This window comes from Capricornis sumatraensis, chromosome 4 (genome assembly GCF_032405125.1).
Source record: "Capricornis sumatraensis isolate serow.1 chromosome 4, serow.2, whole genome shotgun sequence".
Taxonomy (NCBI): Eukaryota; Metazoa; Chordata; class Mammalia; order Artiodactyla; family Bovidae; genus Capricornis; species Capricornis sumatraensis.
Window position 1 is genome coordinate 8,638,920 of NC_091072.1, and position 22,141 is coordinate 8,661,060.

Below are 22,141 nucleotides of genomic sequence, written 5' to 3' on the forward strand. Positions count from 1 at the left end.
TAAAAGACGCTTATTCCTTGGAAGAAAAGTTATGACCAACCTAGATAGTATATTCAAAAGCAGAGACATTACTTTGCCATCCAGTCAAGGCTATGGTTTTTCCCATGGTCATGTATGGATGTGAGAGTTGGACTGTGAAGAACGCTGAGCGCCGAAGAATTGATGCTTTTGAACTGTGGTGTTGGAGAAGACTCTTGAGAGTCCCTTGGACTGCAAGGAGATCCAGCCAGTCCATTCTGAAGGAGATCAGCCCTGAGATTTCTTTGGAAGGAATGATGCTGAAGCTGAAACTCCAGTACTTTGGCCACCTCATGTGAAGAGTTGACTCATTGGAAAAGACTCTGATGCTGGGAGGGACTGGGGGCAGGAGGAGAAGGGGACGACAGAGGATGAGATGGCTGGATGGCATCACTGACTCGATGGACGTGAGTCTGAGTGAACTCTGGGAGTTGGTGATGGAGAGGGAGGTCTGGTGTGCTGCAATTCATGGGGTTGTAAAGAGTTGGACATGACTGAGCAACTGAACTGAACTGAATACAAAATTTGCAAATGTGTTTTATGTTGTTAATGTTTAACATCTTTTAAACCTTAATGCTTAATATCTTCCTTGTCAGTAGAGCTCAGATAATGAAATAATGACTACATGGAATTTGAATTAATTGACTGGGTTTATGAAGTTGACAGTTTGAATCTTAATGAACCTCTTGGTCCCAGCAGAACTCTTTGCTCTGGTTTGGAGTTATCTCAGCCTCAACTTTGCTTTGGATGCTATGCCCTTAACGTCAGGACTCTCAGCTCAGCGCCTCATTGATCCGTGCACCTGTTACGTCCCTCCTCTGGTCCACCTCTGTCTTACGTTATTTGCTAATTCATGTATGATTACCCATTGCAGTTACCCTTAATTAGATTATGAGCTCCTTGGAAGTAGGAAACTTACTAAACACAAAACTATTTTGTGTTTAAAATTCCTGTACTTTTAGAAATTGAGAACTGAAAGAGACTTTAGAGATAATCATGGCAAATATTTTCATTTACAAATGAAGAACATGAGAGGTGAAGTTGCCCCTTGTTGGAGAACTTGGACCACAGAACTTGGATAGCTTCCTGTCAAGCTGTCTCCTTAATTAGCTGATTTTAAAATTCAAATTGAAGGAAGTCCTAAGCACAACTGTTGGTTGAAGCTACTATATTTTTGTGTATAAACTATATCAGTGCAGAACAGAGTTATTTATAAATAACTACTGATTTCAACACACACTATTTCCTGTTTGTTTCTTATGACACATTCTTAAGGGCAGATTGTATGCTATTTTCAGAGATACAGCATTTTGATCTTGAAAAGTCATTTTTGGTTTTAGACTAAAATAGATTAGTTTCTCAGGTTAAATAAATACTCAGGTTTTTTTTTTGTTTTCTACGTATTGCTTTTGGTAGCAGTGACTCATATAATGTGTCATGGGGTTGGAGCATCTATTTATTGAAATTAATGGTGTTGAGTTTCTACGAGCTCTAAATTCTGATCTGTACTTTCACATTTCAGTTCCAGTTTTGGTTTCAGTATTATTGTGTACACACACACAGACACACAGACACACTCCGGATGCTAAGAACAGCAAACTTTCCTACATTTACTACATTTCTGGGGCATCTGAACTGCTTCTTAAGGTTCTCTGTTTTTCTCTGTAGTTATTGGCAAGGAACTGCATTAGGCATGTGTAAGGTAACTGCATTAGGTGTGTGTAAGGTAACTGCGTTAGGCGTGTGTAAGGTAACTGCGTTAGGTATTAGGTGTGTGTAAGGTAACTGCATTAGGTGTGTGTAAGGTAACCGCGTTAGGCATGTGTAAGGTAACTGCATTAGGCGTGTGTAAGGTAGTTGTTGCCACACAGGATGCTTTTGCATTAGACGTGTGTAAGGTAACTGCGTTAGGTGTGTGTAAGGTAACTGCATTAGGTGTGTGTAAGGTAGTTGTTGCCACACAGGATGCTTTTGCATTAGGCGTGTGTAAGGTAACTGCATTAGGTGTGTGTAAGGTAACTGCATTAGGTATTAGGTGTGCGTAAGGTAACTGCGTTAGGCGTGTGTAAGGTAGTTGTTGCCACACGGGATGCTTTTGCATTAGGCGTGTGTAAGGTAACTGCATTAGGTATTAGGCGTGTGTAAGGTAACTGCATTAGGTATTAGGTGTGTGTAAGGTAACTGCGTTAGGCGTGTGTAAGGTAGTTGTTGCCACACGGGATGCTTTTGCATTAGGCGTGTGTAAGGTAACTGCATTAGGTATTAGGTGTGTGTAAGGTAACTGCATTAGGTATTAGGTGTGTGTAAGGTAACTGCATTAGGTGTGTGTAAGGTAGTTGTTGCCACACAGGATGCTTTTGGATTAGGCGTGTGTAAGGTAACTGCGTTAGGTATTAGGTGTGTGTAAGGTAACTGCATTAGGCATGTGTAAGGTAACTGCATTAGGCGTGTGTAAGGTAACTGCGTTAGGTATTAGGTGTGTGTAAGGTAACTGCGTTAGGCGTGTGTAAGGTAATTGCGTTGGGCGTGTGTAAGGTAACCGTGTTAGGTATTAGGTGTCTGTAAGGTAACCGCATTAGGTATTAGATGTGTGTAAGGTAACCGCATTAGGTGTGTGTAAGGTAGTTGTTGCCACACAGGATGCTTTTGCTTCTCAACAGTGTTGCAGGTTTATTTCCGTGGCGGCGTGTGCTTGTAGTGGGCATGGGCCAGGCTGGCTCAGGCTCTCTCTGTGGACGCTAGTGCTTGCCCACGGGGTTAGAATACCTCCCCATCCCCTTCCTTTTTCCAAGAACTGACAGCAGTTTCAGAAGGGAGTCATTTCTCGTGAATTAGGACTTTAATCATAGACTTTCTTCTTTCCAAAGATAGTTCTGTCTTCTGCAGTTGTTCTTTGGGTGGAGTGCACCTGTGTGCGTGTGCATGCGTGTGCATGCGTGTGTGTGCAGCATTTGAGCCTGTGCAGCGGCAGCGCACTGGCTTTCCAGACATGCTTTGTATAGTAACGGTGTGTGCGGAGGGGTGGGCAGGCTGCACAGCAGTTTCTCTCCTCGCCCTGCTCTCAGCCTTGCTCCCTCCCGCGACCTGGTGACATTACATGGATGGATGCGCCAGCTCGGAAAGCAACAGCAGGAGCTGAGTGTCTGCCAGAGACGTGTGGCGTGAGCCAGGCTGGCTGCTCCGGCTCGCCTCCCCGACTCTTCTAGTATGTGCGGTCTGCGCGCTCAGGGCTCGCCGTGTAGACCCTGACGTCACCGTGTTCTCCTTCTCAGGTCACTGTCCTTTCTTCTGAAAAGCTGCTGGCCTCAGGCTTCAGGCCTGTGAAACACTACAGGCTTTATTTATATTGTTATGGGGGTAGTGTTGAGGATGAAATATATTGACATCTGAAAGAGAGAGTTTAGTTTGATAGAATACCGGCTTGGGGTGTGAAGATACAGCATCCTTATGCCTACACCTGGGCAGCCTCCAGGTGGTATAGAGAAGTACAGTCCTGGTATCTCCCTGAGCTTATTACACTGCTTAAAAAAAAAAAAAATCTCTTCTTCAGGAAGAGGGATGTCTCCTCAAAGGACTTTGAAGACAGCTGAGAGAAGTACTGATTTTTAACTGTAGATCAGCATTGCAGACAGACCTTTCTAGAACAGAGGTGATTCAGTTTATTTACTGTGTTGAATTAAAGATAATATGAGATCTGGAAGTTTGCAGTTCTTCTTTTCAAGGCTCCTAATGAAGTTGAGTATCTGGACTGTGTAAAATGTGTCAGTGATTTTAGAGAAATTAGATTTTTATGCTTTTCCATAGTTTGGTGAGACTGTTTAAATCCATGTCTAAAGAAAATGGTTTTAGCTATTAAGGAAAGATTTATATAAACCTTTAAAAAATAAGATGAAGTCCTGCTTTTTTTTTTCATTTTGGGAAAGCATCATTATAAATAGGTTCATTTGGGTGCCGTTCACTGGAGTATTTTCACTGTCTTTGTTCCTTCTCTTGTGCTACCCTGTATTCTAATGCATTTTTAACGTGTGTGTTCTGTTTTTACAACTAGATTCTAAGACCCAGAAGCAAGGAACTAGTTTTGTTGTATCTTGTTTCTCCAGCATCACGTTCAGTGTCCTTCTGCGTAATAGGTGCTGTGGACAATAGCGTGTAGAGGTACGCTGAGGGTGAGACCTGCGTGAGGTCATTTTACCTGCCTCAGTCATCTGAGGCTTCCATGCAGAAGCCCACAGATGGGCAGCTCAAAACGGAGGCCGTCCTCTTCTCAGTTCTGGAGGCTGAAGGCCACGGTGAGAGCTCCAACAGGGCTTGTTTCTCCTGAGGCCTCTCCCCTTCTCTTGCAGACGGTCACCTTCTTTTCCTCTGGGTGCACACACTCCTGGGGTCTCTTCCTGCTCCTATGGCACACCAGACCTCTCGGCTTGGGGACTCACTCTTGTAATCTCTCTTAACTTTAACTCCTTAAGAGTCCTGTCTCCAGGTACGGTCCTGTTGAGGGTTAGACCTTCAACATATGAATCCTGGAGGGATACAGATCCGTCCAGAACATTGACCTGAAGATAGACATGCTGAGTTACTAAGGTAGGAGATAACACACGTTGTTGTACACCTGTAACTAACACATCATCGTTAATCAAGTGTGCTCCAATATAAAGTAAACATTTTAAGAAAAGATACGAGATGACATATCAGTCAAGATGCAGTCGGAAAGCAGCAATCGCGAGAGGATGGAGGTGGTTCTGAGAGAGCTGTTAGCAGCTGCAGACCGCAGCCAACCGTGCTGCTCGGCCGGCCCTGGCCGGCCCAGGAGACAGGCCGCAAGGGGCACGTCCACTCTCTGCCGCTCACCGTCTGCTCGCCCTCCTGCGCCCCGGTTGCTGGGGCCTCCTGGGAAGGCCGTGGAGTGAGGAGAAGCGAAGCGGGCCCTCTGAGCCCAGCGTTACAAAGCCGCCTGAGGGTGAGCGTGGAGCTGAGAGACGACAGCCTCCTGGCTGGCACAGATACTGCCGGTGGGAGCCAGCCTTGCTGAAATGCACTCGGCAGCATGTGTCAGAAATCTTAGGGAGGAGTACCTCTTTGACCCAGCAATTCAGGTCAAGAAATATATCCTGAGGAAACAGTCCCCAAAGTGAGCAAAGATGTATATACAAGGGTATTTGATTATAGTATTGGGTATAATAAAATATTAGAACCATTAAATGTTCATCTATGTGGGATTGCTTAAATTATCTTAGAACATGTAATGGATGTTTTCTAGCCACTAGAAAGTGATGTTGATTTATATTTATTGATGTGGAAATGTAACAGAAAGAAGATTATACATTATATGTCATATGAGCCTATTAATGTGTGTGTTTTAAACTGTCTACAGAGGAAAAGTTGAGAACAGTGTACATGAACAGAGACTGCACAGTTCCAGATTGAAGCACGTGGTCTCTGCAGCCAGCATACCTAGGTTTCTGTCTGGGCTCTGCCGCATTAATCTTTCTGGGGATCTGTTTTCCCATCTGGAAAATGGTGATCAGCGTCCCTAGCCCATAGGGTGGTTGTTGGGTCTAAACATGTTGATGCCTGTGAAGAGTATATGACAGCGCTTGGGGTGCTCAGTGGATAGTGGTTATTGTCGGAGAGGAAGAGGAGGGGGAATTTTACTGTCTTCTCTCACTTTCTTACCTAACTTTTTAAACAAGGATGTAATGACTTAATTATGAGGATAAAGTTTTCTTTTAAAACGAAAAATGAAGACTCCAGCCAAGTTGTAATAAGCGTTCTCGCTTACTCCTGGCGGACCTGGAACCTGCAGGCGGGGGAGCCTTGCCCACTGCAGCTGCAGCGGTGAGGCTGCTCTCCCAGTGGCTCCTGACTCCCGCCACGCAGGTCCCCCCGCCGCCCCGGGCCGGGCTCTGGGCAGGCTCTGGGCCGTCGCGCCGTGGCTCCCTGAGTGGCCCTCTGCGCTGCTCCGGGAAGAACCAAACTGAAGTTCCCTCACTGTTTTTTTCATTACTGAAAAGTTGCTCACTTCTCTTTTTCACGTGGAGTGCAAGTTTGAAGATGTCTGTTGTAGCACAGAAACAGTCTTAGAACGGGGTGTCACACGGTTCTTCACAGTCCTTTGACCAGCCTGCTTCCTGGGGTTTGTTCCCGGCCACCTCTCTGTCCACGCTCCCCGCTGCTTCCGCTTCCTTGACCCTCTGTCACTGCCCTCTCTCTGGGTTCGTAGGCAGGCAGTTTGCCTGCCTTGTTTACCAGGCCCCTAAGGTGCTGTGCTAAAACACAAGAGCTCTCTAGCAGGGACCTGCCCTGGCTTCTGCATTTTTGTCTTTCTTATACCCTCCTCAATCATTCTCTGGAATTGGGAAAAAGAGGTAAAAGATGGCTTTCCTTTTTTAAACAAGCTTGGTTTGGGCCGTGTTGTGCTGCTTGCGAGATCTTAGTTCCCTGACCAGGGGTTGAACCCTGGCCCCCGGCAGTGACAGCGCCGTGTCCTAACCCCTGGCTGCCGGGGTGGGCTCCCAGAGAGTGATTTTTCATTGCTGTGGATGACGCGCCTCGTTGAGGAAGGCGGGGGTGCACCCTTGGTCAGCTTCAGTTTTCAGTGTGTAAGAGTAAATTCTGCCACACCATATTGTTAGTGATAGTGTTACTGTTCACCAGTGATGGAAACTCAGCCTTTCCCATCTGTAAGGTCTGTCTATTTTTAAGAAATTATTGTATCTTCAGATTGAGTCACTGAGTTGAAGCTTTTGGCTAGAGTCAGTACTCTCGCTGTTGAATTTGGGGTACATACCTGACTTTGGGTGTTAGCTGTAGCCACTTGACTAAGCGCGTATAGCCTTGGACAGCGCTTTTAGCCCCTGCTGAAGTGCATGTGTAGTGGCTTTGAAGGCCCTTCCAGTTCCAGACCGACAGGAGCAGGGCACGGCGTGTTGTGTCAGATACGGGCCAGTTGGTGTTTTTGGTCGGACTTGAGGGAATGACGCTGTTTGCCAATTTGTTACTTGTTTTAGACCATAGTTTGGTCAGAATAAACGCTGGTAAATAAATGTCTCTTAAAAAATGTAAGGGAACACAAAAGTCTTGTTGAATATCTTTCTCCTTGTAAACCATCCTCACTTTTGTATATTTTTAGCATAGAAAATATTCTTTTGCTAATGCTCTTATACTCAAGTACCTGTATAGTTCTTTTTTTTTTTTTTAAGTGGTAATTGTGTGTGCAGAAAGACTTAAAAAAACTGAATGCAGTCATGCAAATAAATGCCATATATAGAAAGTCTTTTAGTTCATAGAAAATTTTAATCACTGTGCCTTTTGAGGGAGTCAGAACAAAAATTTGCTCTGACTTAAAAAAATAGTCACTTAACAAAGGTGAACTTTGAAGGATAGATACAGTTTTGAAGTATAAGAAATCAGCTGTTTTAGGTGCTTATGTTTGAGTTACAGTCTCGTAACTTTATCTCATTTAATCTTCTTGGTAACTCGAAAGGTAGGTATGTTGTACCATTTTGCACCAAAGAGTTATGTAACATGGCCAATGTGATGCTGTAAGTGAGGAAACCCAGTCTGTCCCTAAGCTCTCCTGAGTTGATTCTTAGAGGCAGGGATACAGAGAACTTCGAGGGATGGGGCAAAATAACCTGGAGAAAGAGCATTGAGTATGACATCTGAAGACAAGTGAGTAGTTGGGAGTAGACGAAGGCAGTGTGAGAAAGGCAGTTTGGTGTGTGGTGGAAGAATGGCATACCAGTGACAGGAGCTGGCAGTGGGGGTGTGTAAGTTTGAGCCAGGCAAGTAACTGGATTAAAGACGGTAGTATTTTAGGAGGATTAAACCAGGTGGCAGTAGACGTAAATAACCTTCCTGCCAATGCAGGAGACAAAAGAGATTGGGGTTCAATCCCTTGTTCGATCCCTGGGTCTGGAAGATCCCCTGGAGGAGGGCATGGCAGCCCACTCCAGTATTCTTGCCTGGAAAATCCCGTGGAGAGAGGAGCCTGGTGGGCTACACTCCAGAGGGTTGCAAAGAGTCAGACATGACTGGAGCAGCTTCACACATACCCATGATCCGGACAATCTGGTAGTAGTGTGCAAAAACACATTAAAGAAAGACTGGTCAGTCCGTGTAGAAGATAGTATTGGTGATGTGACTCAGAATTAGGGGAGAGCCCTGGGTGTATAAAAGAAACAGAAGTAGGAAGGAAAGGCCACAGAGGAAGGGAGCGGCAGTCAGAACTTGGCAGTGTCAGATTTGGATGAATGAGGAAATTGATAACGTGGTGATGTGTCTGACAAACAGAAAGCAGAGCTTTCAAATAACTGAGGAATATGGGAAAAAAAGACGATTTCGTTACTATTTCTTAGTGTAGAATTTAAATCTAGCAAATATGCATATTACCATTTTTGATATCACCTCTGATTAAGGAATAGAAAGTTGTTATACTATCTTGACAGATGATTGCTTTCTCATCTAAATGTGCAGTATTCTATATAGTAAGAGTGTAAATTGAAATTGATCATTACTGATCTAATTATATCATTAACTTATTTTCTTTCCCCAATGATCTTGTTATTATATCTAATTGTAGAAGTCATTGAATGAACTCATCATAATAAAAGAACTTAATTTAGTACCCCTATTAAAGCTTTGTAATGGCTAATTGGTTATGTTGGAACTGATTAAAATTATGCAAGGTTACCTTATTGTAGACTATAAATAGTAGAGAATGGACTCTTTTCCAGGCCATTCATGTTGTTTTATTACTGTGTTTCTTTTACAACTGTATACATTTAAGGAAAAGATTGTCCTGAAAAAATGTTTAATAAGCAACCATAGAGTACTTACTAGCATACGGGGTGCTGAAGAATTTGAAGGGATTAAATCCTGCCCAAGTATATCTCCCCTGAAGGTTATTGATTCTTGGAGGAAAGGCTTTGAGTAAGTAACTGATAAACCTGTATGGAGCTAAACAAAATTTTGTTGTGTTTTAATTTCAATAAATGCTTATTTATTTAATACATACTGTGTGCCAGGCACTTAAGACATGAATTAAGAGTTCTAGGGTAATTTCGGCTTACCTAGGGTTGTCTTTCTCCCTGGAGGAGTAAATGGGAGCCCACTCTTGTCTGGAGAATCCCATGGACAGAGGAGCCTGGCAGGCTGCAGTCCACTGGGTCACAAAGAGTAGGATACAACTGAGCTGCTAACACTAGGGTTGTCTTTCTGGAAAAGATGAAGACAGGTTGAATTCTAAACTGTTGGGAAGGATTCGGGAGAAGCATGAGCTCACCCGAGGCCATTGGTCGTGAAGAGCTGGGCAAGGCTGAGAGGAGGGCTCGCTCAACTGGAAGAGGACGGTGTATGTTAGAATGTCCAGCCTTCTCCACAGAGTACGATGCTTCCCAACATTCCCTAAAGTGAACTCTTTCTTATGGGCCAGTTTGCTTCCCTTCTAGTATTGGAAATAAGGAATCATGCCATCACTCTCTCAGAGAGCTTGCTTTAGAGTTTTGTGTGTGTATGTGTGTTAAATGGTTAATGTGAAAAGTGAAACCAGATTAATTGGTTTCTAATTATTTTGTAGGGGTTTTGTTTGTACTGACATTTGTAGGTGGTTTGAAAATGTGAGTCCTGATTCTCTGTCTTATCAAATTTTATTTTATATTATAGTGCTTACCAAACAGTAGCATTTATAAGACATTTTATTCTTTGGATAGTAATTTTGAAAACCTAGCAATATTTGTTTTTGTTGTGCTCTTGGTCACTGAGCAGCATTTTGCTTCACTTCACTATACAATACCTACGAGTAGTCAGTTTTCCTTTTTCTAAGCTAAGACTTACCTCCTCTTTATCCTTTGGGTACTTATTATTAATGTATATAGCAAAGCCATTCTGTTCGCTTTATTATACATAACAATACTTTAGCAGTACGTGTTATCAACTAATAAATTATCTCTCTGCTGAAAATTATTTAAGTTTCAAGTTGTGTGAAATAAATATCTATGTAAGAAAGTTAATTGGCAGTTAAATTTACTTGATTGTAATTGCAGGAGCAGAAAGAGACAGGATAAACAGATAGCTCTGAACCACTAGAAGAATTCAAAGAGGTAGGTGAGGTTCATAGCGTGAGGAGAAGTTAAATATAAGGAAAAGAAGTCTGGGGGGTGGATTTGAGGGGAGCTTGCGGTGGTTCAGAACCCAGCTGGCTCAGATACGCAGCGGTCGGAAAGAGGTTTCTGCTTGAGACTGAGAGGTGCTTGATGGCAGACTATAGTAGTTTCTTCTCATCTTCATCAGTTTTGACCTTATTACTTAAATCATCTTAATACTTAGACTTGTTTTACAAGAAAAATGTTAAGGCATTAAGGGTGAGATGTCTTCATGTAATTAGATTAAAAGGTAGCCAACTTCAGGGTAGAGATGAGAATAAAATGAGCATGAGAATAAAATGGTGCATGGCTAAATTCAGTTACCAGAGTTTGTTATTAGTGATGAAAACCATTTTCATTTAGGGGAGTGCTGAAACTGTATCTCTAAGTCTAATTTCTGTCCTCAAAGAACAGTTAAAAGACACAGGTTTTCAAGATGAGGACAGATTATAGTAGTTGCTTCTCACCTTCATCAGTTTTGACCTTACTACTTTAATTATCTGACTTGTGAGAATATGAAAAATCTATACCACTTAATTTTTTTGTTCATTTTTTTATTATGGTAAAATTTACATAAAAATTTTAAACATTTTTTAGTGTACAATTCAGTGGCATTGAGTATATTCACAGTGTTTGAAACCATTGCCACTATCATTTCCAGAAGCTTTTCATCATCTTAAAAATCTGTCTTTATAGAGCTTTATAGATACTTTGTATTCAAGTCTAAGGAAGAACGATATGACTATTACTACTACTTAGTGCATGTTTGAGTAGTTCAAGGAATCTTATATGAATTATATATTTCTTTCATACTCTTAATATTGGCTCTGCTAACTTGTCTTAATCATTTCCAGTGGTCATAAAATGAGGATTTGTAACTTTTAAGAAGTCACAAAGCTTTATTACTTCAGAGTCTGTGACATATGATCGCTTAGAGGTTTCTGAAATCATAAATCTAAGTTTACAAATGCAGTTTTGTCCTTGAAAATTCTGGTGGTCACAGTTCTAGAATTTATCATTCAGTTCCGTTTTGAAAGAAATAATTAAAACAGATTCTTGATTATCCTTTATGTCAGTGTTTAGAAAGAGAGACAACATAAAGATAGGTTTGAGGTCCTCAGAAGATATGAGAACATAGAGACACAGACAAGTATATAGTGGTTAAAAAATTAAAGTCAGGTGTGGGAAAAAATAAAATTGTACTTTAATAAAGATGGGAATAACAGATGATGCATTTCAGCGCCTAGAAAATGTTACATTTAAGATTGTCTAAATGATTGTGTCCAAAATTTATTTATTTTTTTCATGTTTTAACCTCATGTAATAGAGATCATTGGGCAAAATTTTTGCTGTTCTTTTTTTCCAAAGTTATTTCCCAAAACCCAAGTCCGAATGCTACGCAGCCTTCGGCCTACTTACCCGAAGCTCTGCTGTGTGTTTGTCTCAATGCTGCCATCTAGTGATTATTTGGGGTATCTCAACAGGGAGCTTAAGTCAGCCTGTGTCCCTCCTTGACACAGTACCATCTAAATGCCTCCGGCCACAAACCTCCCCCTGCTTTTGAGAAGTCGAATAGCAGCGGGTTGCTGTGGCAGAAATCTTACTTAGTTATGGAGACCATGTAATCACTTGGAAACAGTAGTTCAGTTCAGTCACTCAGTCGTGTCCGACTCTTTGCGACCCCATGGACTGCAGCACCCAGGCCTCCCTGTCCATCGCCAACTCTGGGAACTTGCTCAAACTCATGTCCATTGAGTCGGTGATGCCATCCAACCATCTCATCCTCTGTCATCCCTTCTCCTCCTGCCTTCAATCTTTCCCAGCATCAGGGTCTTTTTCCAGTGAGTCAGTTCTTCGCATCAGGTGGCCAAAGCATTGGAATTTCAGCTTCAGTATCAGTCCTTCCAATGAACATTCAGAACTGATTTCCTTTAGGATGGACTGGTTGGATCTCCTTGCAGTCCAAGGGACTCTCAAGAGTCTTCTCCAAACCACAGTTCAAAAGCATCAATTCTTTGGCGCTCAGCTTTCTTTATGATCCAACTCTCACATCCATACATGACCACTGGAAAAACCATAGCCTTTACTTTCTGGACCTTTGTCAGCAAAGTAATGTCTCTGCTTTTCAGTATGCTGTCTAGGTTGGTCATAGTTTTCTTCCAAGGAGCAAGCGTCTTTTAATTTCATGGCTGTAGCCATCATCTGCAGTGATTTTGGAGCCCCCCAAAATGAAATCTCTTACTGTTCCCACTGTTTCCCCATCTATTTGCCAGGAAGTGATGGGACCGGATGCCATGATCTTAGTTTTCTGAATGTTGAGTTTTAAGCCAACTTTTTCACTCTTTCACTTTCATCAAGAGGCTCTTTAGTTCTTCTTCACTTTCTGCCATAAGGGTGGTATCATCTGCCTATCTGAGGTTATTTATATTTCCCCCAGCAATCTTGATTCCAGCTTGTGCTTCATCCAACCCAGCATTTCACACGATGTACTCTACATATAAATTAAATAATCAGTAGAGTGTTTTTATATTATTGAGATTATTATTGAGCTGAACATAGCTCTCTCAGTCTCGTAACCAACTCATTGTTCTTTCTAAGATACTGTTTTTCTTATTGTTTCCAGTTTTTCAGGGTAATTTAATTAATGCACTGAACAACACTTATTAAATGTATATTATATGCTAGACACTGTTCTTAGTACTAGGAATATAATCCTCAGCAAACAGAAATCATAGCTTTCATGTAGTTTACATTTCATTGGGGGAACAAATGGTAAGAGACACATACAGTATTTCAATTAGTGAGAAGAGTTTAAGAAGAAAAAATAAAGCAGGGAAGGGAGATATGACTTTCTGTGGTTGGCAAATTGGTTTGAGGTGTTAGATGGAGTGGTCAGAGAATCTTACTGAAGGCGACGTTTGAGTAGAGGTCTGAAGGATCTAGGGAAGTGCTCTCCAGACAGAAGGAAAGCAGGGGCAGAGGTCTTGGAATATCTGACTCGTAAAGAAAGAGCAAAGTGTAAAAGAGAGAGAGCTGTAGCAGGTGAGGTTGGGGAGGCCCTGTGGGTGTGTGGAGGGGTGTACAGGTCACAGAGTCTTGAAACTGGATGTCATTGGGCTGGATGAGAGGTGGGCACCAAGCTACGGGCTCGCTCTGGCTTCTGTGTTTAATGGTGTGAGGCATCATTTGCTGCAGTTTTTTTCTCTTGTTTTATTAGCAGTAGAATAGATTTGCTTTATGGAGACATGAAAACGATGAGATATGAGGACTATGTTCTGACAGTTCTGGGATCAGTGACTGTATGGCATATTGTGCATCTATACATATTTTTAAGATTTGCTCCTGGATTATCAGTTGTTCTCATTTTATTTTTGTGATGCAGGATACTTGAAATCAGCTGGTAGAGTTTTACTTGGAAAATGTTATGCATGTCACTACTCCAGTACAGTTCAGGCTCACCTCTTACAATGAGCAAACACAATGTAGTATTAGCCTGTCTCAGTGATCTTCATACTCAATGATATTTCGGGAATGAGAATCCTCTGGAGTTGTAATTTTTTTCACACTTCATGATATGGTTAGGGATGTGCCAAAACAAACCACACAATTAGCTGATCAGCACTTCTATTTGATCCACACAGAAAACCTCATAGATTTATGTTGTAACCTAGATGATTTATTTAAACCACTTTTTTGCTTGTAGTTCATCAGCTAAAATGACTAATTCTCAAAGTACTATTACTCTTGCCCCAATTGTGCTTAAAAAGTGCCCTGAAATTAAAATACAGAAAGCCCTGGAATTATCAGTTAAGTTACAATATCATGATCAGTTGATAACAATATTTCTCTACAGGTTCCGTTTTTTTTTTTTTTTTGGTAGCTAAAATATTTATTGTTTTTAGGCTTGGTCTTATGTGGTCAGAGAAGAAACACCCTCAGTGTAGCGTGGTTAGGTCAAGGAGATGACGGCTGCGCTGCCCTGTGCTCCATGTGCTTTCTGCTGTAAAGCACCTGTTGAAGTCGTCTGTCTTTTCCTGACTGACATGGAAGGGTTTTTCTGGGTAGTACTGGATATGAACATTTGTTAGTTAAACGTGCGCTAAGATCTGCCTTTCTGTGGCTCGCCTCTTCGCTTCTCTGATGGTGTCCCTCTGGTCTTCCATCCTTCTCTGCTCCCTGCCCGCTACCCCTGAGGAGTTACCCGTCAGTTCCCGCCAGATCTGCCTTTTCCAGTCCCCTTATGTCTCTCCTCCAGTCATTTCGTCGGTGCCTTAATGCAGGCCCTGGTTACTCATGGCCTGGATCGCATGTAGATCCTATTCCTTCCCGACCATTTCCACTTACACAGTGACTTTTTAAAACTTCAAATCTTGCTCATATCATTCCTCTGTTAAAATCTTCTAGCGGTCCTGAGAGGCTGCAGCATGAAGCTCAAACCTCATGACCTTGCTTCTGCCTTCTTAGAGGTTACTTCAAGCTTCTGCTCCTGTATAATGTCTTTCCCAGGTTTATTCCCTGGTTCTTTTTAAAGGAAGGATGTGGTTGTCTTTACCACAGCCACAGGTGTTAAAAGACAACTCCCAGCTGTTCATCTCTCATTTCATCTCTTGGCTGAGCAGTACTGTTGGTTTGCTTGTGTTGGACGTTTTTATATTGATGTACCACTGAGCTCTCTGACTAGTCTATTTCTTTTCCAGGCTTTTTCTTCTGTCAGGCTCTCTTGGCTCTCCTTTCCACCTGTTGTCCATGGGAAAACCCTTCAACTGATGGGATTACAGCTGTTTTGTATGTATAGTCAGCCCTCAAGGTATCTGCGGGTTCTGGATTCCAGATTCAACTGATTTGGATCCACAGTTGGTTCAATTCAAGAATGTGGAACCCAGGGATATGGAAGGCTGACTGTGACTTCTAGATTTTAATTTCCAAATCAACCTTTCTCTTGAGCTCCAGATCCATGGACATTGCTCCTTGGATGTTTCATAGGCATTTTAAGCTCTATTAAGACCCAAACTAAGCTCATTCCACCTGGCTCTCAAATCTGATTCTCTGTGATTCTGTGTTTTCTTTCAGCATCCCCTTCAGGTGTGCCGGTGCCTGTCAGATAACTCTAGGAAGCCTTTCCCTGACCCCGCTTGCACCTCCTTGATCACCTGGTCCTTTGTCTCCCACTCTTGTCCTTCTGCCACGATACCTGTAGACGCTCTGTCTGCTCTCCCCAGTAGACTGAAAGCATGTGGAGGGCTGTGTGTCACTGTCCTGCACCCTGCTTAGCGGAGTTGAGAGGTGACTGAGAGTACCTCCCGATGAAACACAGCTGAAATCAGACTCATCGGCTCTTTCCTTTCCTCCTGACTTTCTTCTCTAGGATGACTTTCGTAGTTGATGATGTCACCACCTTTTCAGTTAAGTTGTTGTTGTTCCCTTGCTGGGTCGTGTCATGTTTAATTCATTTCCTTTCCTGTTACTTCCACTGCTGGTCGCTTTCTGAGCCTGTAGCTAGCTCTGCGTTTCCATTCCCTTTTCCCCAGTCTGCCTTTTTTATTGATATGGGGCTATTTTTCTCAAGTACAGGTAATCGTCTCTTGGTTCAGTAACTTATTGTTCTTTTCTGCAGGGTGAAGTCCAGCTTCTTTATAAGACATTCAGTGGCAGTCTTAAAGAACTGATCTAGCCTCTCTCTCTCGTCCCCTCGCCCCCCGCCCCCGCTTATCACAGAAACTCTATCTTTAAAGTACTAGCCTTGGCAGACTGTATACCGAAGCTCACCTTGTTTACACTGCCTGTACTGCCCTTCTCTCCATCCACTGCTGTGGAGGAACCTAGAGACCGAGGTTTAAACCTGCTTTTAACAGTTACTATCTGTTGTCTTTGGAGAAGCTTCTTAGATTACCATAACACCCATGTATTAAGTACTGGCACTTAATATGTGTTGTCTTGCTCATTCAGCCCATCTCTTCCAGATCACATTGGAATGTATTTTTCCCATTTGCACAGAGCTCTGTTTGTCTTGTTGCACTAATGACCTGCTTTTCATTATGATTGTTATTATTTTTCTCTTACATCACATGCCTTGTAAAGGCTAATACTATGATTCTTGTACTTAATTTAGTTGAATTTTTCATTCTTAGGTAGTCGATTGCTTTGCTTAACCCATATTGGGTCATTTAGTTTCTAAGTGACCAACTGATTGGGGTATGAGTTTTTAGACCAAAGTTGCCAGTGTCAGGACCATTTATAAAGATGTAGCCAAAGCAGGCTTGGTAAAAACCCATCTACTTTGTGAGTTGGAAATTTCGGAGGGGTATACATTTGTCCCAAAGTTGTATGCAACTCTTAAAGGAATTTAAATTGTACTTCTACTGTCTTTATATTAACACTAAAGAAAAGCCCCAGTACCGAGTGAATTGTGTTTTTCTTTGCAGCCGGTTGCTGAACCCATCCCCATCTGTAGTTTCTGTCTTGGCACAAAAGAGCAAAACCGAGAAAAGAAGCCAGAGGAACTCATCTCCTGTGCGGACTGCGGCAACAGTGGTAGGTGACCCTCTGTGCGCGCGGTCTCACGGGGTTTGTCAGGCAAGAGCATGTTTAGCTGGAAATTGTACGCTTGATCCTTAAGAGAGTCACATTTGCATTTGATTCTGGTTTTAGGGACCTGAGATGAGCTTCTAGATGAGGGAAGAGTTTAAATGTATACTTGAAATGTTTGATTCAGTTAACTTAAACCAGGTCTTAGTAGCTGTTTTTTTATAAGAAGTGTTCCATAGACTTCTTTTTGTTTCTGTTAGTTTTTTTTTATTTTTTTCTGTTAGTCTTTATATTTCACTATCAAGCATCTATTCAAATCATAGCAGTCAGTTGGAAGTTATTGCTGGTTTCTTTAATAATCACTACTCACCCTTGATTTATGCCTCAGCCTTTGTGAATAGAACCAGGATAACAGATTTTTTTTTTTTTTTTACATAAACTTACATATGTCACATTGAGAAACAGAGTGTTGACTGCAATTTAGTGAGCTGTGTGAAATTTGGGGCTCTAAAAAAGATTTTTCAGTCTCCTAATTTGTTAATTTCAGAGACATTCTTTGTCTACATTTTAAGAACTAATGAAGCTTTGTAGTATCTTTGATCATTGGCTTGATATTCAGTGTGTTATACCAGTAACAAACAGGATTTAGTCCAGAAAGCAAAAAACACTATGTGCTTCAAGAGGAGAGGAATTCAATACCAGAATAAGGTTTTTGTAAGATTGTTGGAAGGGCTGAAGAGGCAAGCTCTGGACCGGCCTTGAGGCCTGATTCCCGGGCCAGAGGTGGCCCACCGGAGAGAAAGAGCCAGGTGGAATGGCAGCGGCTTTCACTCTGACCTTAGCAGTCAGGTGGCCATTGCAGCAGCATCCTGTTTGGTGCAGAGGACTCACAGGGTGTGAGCCGGTGGTGTTGCCAGGAGGGCTGCTTGGCTGTCACAGTAACCAAGGAAGAGACCATGGATATGGTCAAGTACATGAAAGTTGGGCATTTTCCACATTGAAAGCTAAAGTACCCCAAATTTTAAACAGGAAGAATTGTTTGAGAAAAATAATTGTGTTAAACATTTGGCAAAGGGCCAAAAGCTATGAAGTACAAGGAACGCATTTACATTTTTAAAGTCCAAGGGGCAAAGGAGATGAATAGGCCATTTATGTGACAGAAATTAAGAGTTGAGCACATTAAAAATGTTTTCCCCAAATAATAATAGGAAGACTCACCAAAGCAGCAGCGAAGTGTTATTTTATAGCTTTTATAAAACTTGAAAGATAAGAGAGCCCAAACTGGAGCTGATAAAATTGTGGTAAAAGGTTTGTGCGCTGCTGATGTCACTGGATATTACATCGTAGGGCTTGGAGCATGTTTTGGCAGGGCAGATCTACCTCTCAAGCTATAGAAATGTTTATTTCATTTCGCTTGCCAATTCCTCTTTTAGGAATTTATTCTAAGGAATTAACTTAAAAGAAGGAAAGCATCTGTAATCATGAAATAATTCATTTTAGTATTCTAATAACTGTTATGGGTTAATTGTGTAAATATTCACAACAGGCAGATGATCAGGTAGGTTCTAGTGTGTCAACTCTGGAGTATAATCAGTTTAAGGAATGTAAATATAAAGTTTGCTTGAATAAAATAATGAAAAGCAGAGCGAAGCTGCACATATCCTATAATTAAAACCGTTCAAGGGCTTTAGTTAGTTTAGAAAGGAAAAGTAGAACATGAAAATAGCTCTTCTGGGATGATGAGATTGCAGATGAGATTTTTTTACACTTCTACCATTTTTCTTGGATGTTAGTGATGTTTTGATAAATTTCTTATCTCTTAAAAAAGAAAATTTATTGCTAGAAAAGAGAAAGATAATTTAACCAACCCTTTCTCTCACTGAAGAAAAATAAACATAACCAATTTTTAGAGGAAACAGATAAATCTTTACGAGCAAATTTGCTATCCTGTTTTTGAGAATCAAACTGATTGTAACTCTTGAGAGAGGAACCTTTTTTTTCCCTGTTACTGTTAATTCTGATCACAGTGGAAATATTGCTTAGGGTTAGTTTTATCTTGAGTGCCTTAAGTCATGAGCACATAACTCGCTTTTAAATGATGGGATTTTAAAAATTTATTTATTAGTTATAAACGTAACACATTATTGTTTAACAAATGTGAGCACAGAAGGGTATAACGTGAAATGTAAAATCCCTTTCCTGGAAAATATTTATAGCGCTGCATCCTAGGATGTTACAGTTGTAAACAGTTTTTGTGTTTATTCTTCCAGAAATGGCCCAGGCATATCATGCATTCATATACATAGGACCATGTGCACACACACAGTACTTTAATTAATGCAGCCTTAATACAAGTTTGGAATTTTTCAGGTTTTTTTAATAATCAAATTGGGAGGGGCTGGTGTATGTAGCGCGCATAAAACTGAACTGGAGTGTCAGGTCCTGGTGAGGCGCGTGTGGCAGGCTTCCCGGAGCTCTTTGTTTTCCTTGATGTTTTGATTTAAGATGATTCCCTTTTTTCTACAGCATCTCTTTCATACAGTTGCAGAATGATTCTTGATTGTTTCGTTTGCCACTTTTCACCTTTTATTAGGTCATCCGTCCTGTTTGAAGTTTTCCCCCGAACTAACGGTTAGAGTGAAGGCCTTACGGTGGCAGTGCATCGAGTGTAAAACGTGCAGCTCCTGTCGAGACCAAGGCAAAAATGCAGTGAGTAGCTTTGCCTTCCATTGTGAATATTCCATGTAGAAGTAGAGTGCACAACTGCCATTTTCTTCTGTAGTCACTTGGTTCAGCAGAATTTAGAACAGTAGCCTCTTAAAGTTCACATCATTCGTTTAGACAACTTGCTCAGTGATGCATGAGCGAGTATTGAATAATTCTTGAGTAATTTCTAGGCAGTTTTCTACCCCACTCCCCAGTTTTTTTTGGCCAAACTGTGCCGCTTATGGGATCTTAGTTCCCTGACAAGGATCGAACCTGGGTCCCCCAGCCGTAGAAGCGCAGAGTCCTCGCCCCTGGACTGCGAGGGAATTCCCAGATTTCTTGGTAGTTACTAAAGCACTTTAATTGTATGTTTGCAGAGAGACTAGCTACTTTAAAGAAATACTTGCGAAATTTGAGTCTTATGGAGGTATTCATTTAGGAATGATCAGTTGTATTAATTACAGTCATCTTCCTCTCTCTTTTATTAAAACAGACTAAAAACGTTATCTTGTATCTGGCTACTGGACGCACATTTTTTTTAGAAGTAATGAAGCCTTAGTTCCTTGTTAAAGATGGATGAAGCAAAACTTTTTGCTAACTCAGGCTGTGCGTTTCCTCAACTACTACAGATTAAGGGAACTTTTATTACTAGGTAACTCATCTCCTCTGTGGAAACGAGCCCCCTAGGTTTCGTAAAGTCATGACCCTAATATGTTTCTGTTTCATGTGACTGAGCAGAGCTGTTCTTTCTCTGCTTTAGGATAACATGCTCTTTTGTGATTCCTGTGACCGGGGTTTTCACATGGAATGTTGTGATCCGCCACTCACTCGGATGCCAAAAGGTAAGAGACACTTTCCGAAATCAAGCTGGCGGTAAGGGGCAGGGTAGTGAAAGCGCCTTTTAACCTACTTTGTTGAAGTGAAAGAATAGCTTGCATCTTCCCCTCTGGGCTGTCTTGAGTGGAGAGCTGTGGCCCTAAGGATGGGACAGTCTCATGACGTTCTTATGTGGTGTGGCTTTAGTATTAGTTTCCTCTGGTTTCAGTGTTTACGCATCCATGAGGGTGAAGATGTCCATTTACCAATTTTTGCCAGCCCTGTAGCTAGAGGGCAAAATACTTGACTTATATAATACTTTGAAATATTTATTTCTTGAAGAAGTGAAATTCTATTAGGTCATGTTGATTATATCACAACTCATCACCTTTGAGGGGCTTAAAGCTGTTAGAGCCTCTGGTTTATTGAAAACCTGAGATAGCTGCCTGTTTGGACTTCCATATTATCATATGCTTACACTTTCTTCAAAAAAATCATTAGTCTTCTCTGCTTTGTCTTATCATAAATTCCATTTTCAACTCTGGTTTTTGTGATTCATAGATATAAGTAAAATGCTTGTGAGATACTTTATGTCTCTTTGACAAAGTGTTTCCTGCTGATGGAAAGAGACTCAGCCCTAGTTGTAGCCAAGTTATTCCACTTCAGGATTTTACTTGAGCCCTCTGTGCCACTATTGATGGTTACCTTTTGAAAGAGTCACACCTGTATGCACTGGGGGAACGAGTGTCCCCTCTCCGTACCTCTTCCATGAGTCACACCTGTATGCACTGGGGGAACAAGTGTCCCCTCTTCCTACTTGTTCCGTGAGTCACACCTGTATGCACTGGGGGAACGAGTGTCCCCTCTCCCTACCTCTTCCGTTTACTTGGATCTTCTTTCTTTACAGGCATGTGGATATGTCAGATATGTCGACCTAGGAAAAAAGGAAGGAAGCTTCTGCAGAAGAAGGCAGCACAGATAAAACGGCGCTATGCTAATCCAATAGGACGTCCAAAAAACAGGTTAAAGAAGCAAACCACGGTGTAAGTTGCGCTTGTGGCAGGGTGAGGGGAGGAGAGGGCAGGGCCTTCTCTGCAGGGCAGGGCTCACTTGTTTGCCTTTGGAAAAGGAGGTTGACTTTTATGTACTAATAATAATGGCTAATGCTTATTGAGCCCTTAACAGGGCCAAGGCACCCCCTGTTCTAAGTACTTTACATGTATTAAATCATGTAATTCTTCCAATAGCCTAGGGAAATAGGAACTGTTGGTACTCTGATTTTTCAAAGGAGGAAGCTATAGCATAGAGCAGTAACTTGCATAGTTTATAGTAAGTGTTGAACTGAGATTAAAACCCCAGTAGGCTGGCACCGAAGTCTGGCTCTTAGCCGTTTCCTTAAATTTTCTCTTTTACCTGAAAAACAAGGAAGAAAAAATTACATTATTGAAGCATTTCAAAGATTCTTTTCTTAATGTTATCTCAGTAGTTTGTGTTATATGTACAAATTGCTGGATAGCTTCTCTTATTGCTCATAGCTAAGTCCCATTTCTGTGTCCTAAAGTAAAATAATGTGGAATTTTCACCTATTAGCAGAAATCAGGAATATAATTGTCTCTTGTGGACTAGAAAACTGGGCTATGTCTGGAGGAGGTGGGGCAAGATTCAGTAGCTAATTTTGTCTCTTTTTTTAGAAGTATCTCTTCAGTAATTCACCTTTGATGATATGTAAACTACCTTTAAGCCTGTCCACCCCTCCTAAAATTTACCCACCTTTTCTATACTTAAGACTATCTTGAAGGTGATAATAACTGAAGTGAATGGGCATTAGCAGTTTGAAATACACAGAACCAGTACTGTAATTCATGCTTTTAAATCTTAAATCAAGCTTTAATTTTCCTATAAAAAGATCTTTTGATTCCTGGCTTGCAGGGAGT

The 22,141-nt window shown here is 41.5% G+C and overlaps 1 protein-coding gene across 2 annotated transcripts in view; it reads left to right on the top strand.

Annotated features, from left to right (window-relative positions):
• KAT6A (lysine acetyltransferase 6A) overlaps window positions 1-22,141 on the top strand; it is a 101,223-nt gene that overhangs the window by 33,358 nt on the left and 45,724 nt on the right. For both annotated transcript variants that reach the window (XM_068971159.1, XM_068971157.1), the window contains exons 2-5: window positions 16,583-16,691; window positions 19,279-19,394; window positions 20,152-20,233; window positions 21,115-21,250. In XM_068971159.1, the coding sequence (XP_068827260.1) occupies window positions 16,583-16,691; window positions 19,279-19,394; window positions 20,152-20,233; window positions 21,115-21,250 (443 nt within the window). The remainder of the gene's footprint in view (window positions 1-16,582; window positions 16,692-19,278; window positions 19,395-20,151; window positions 20,234-21,114; window positions 21,251-22,141) is intronic.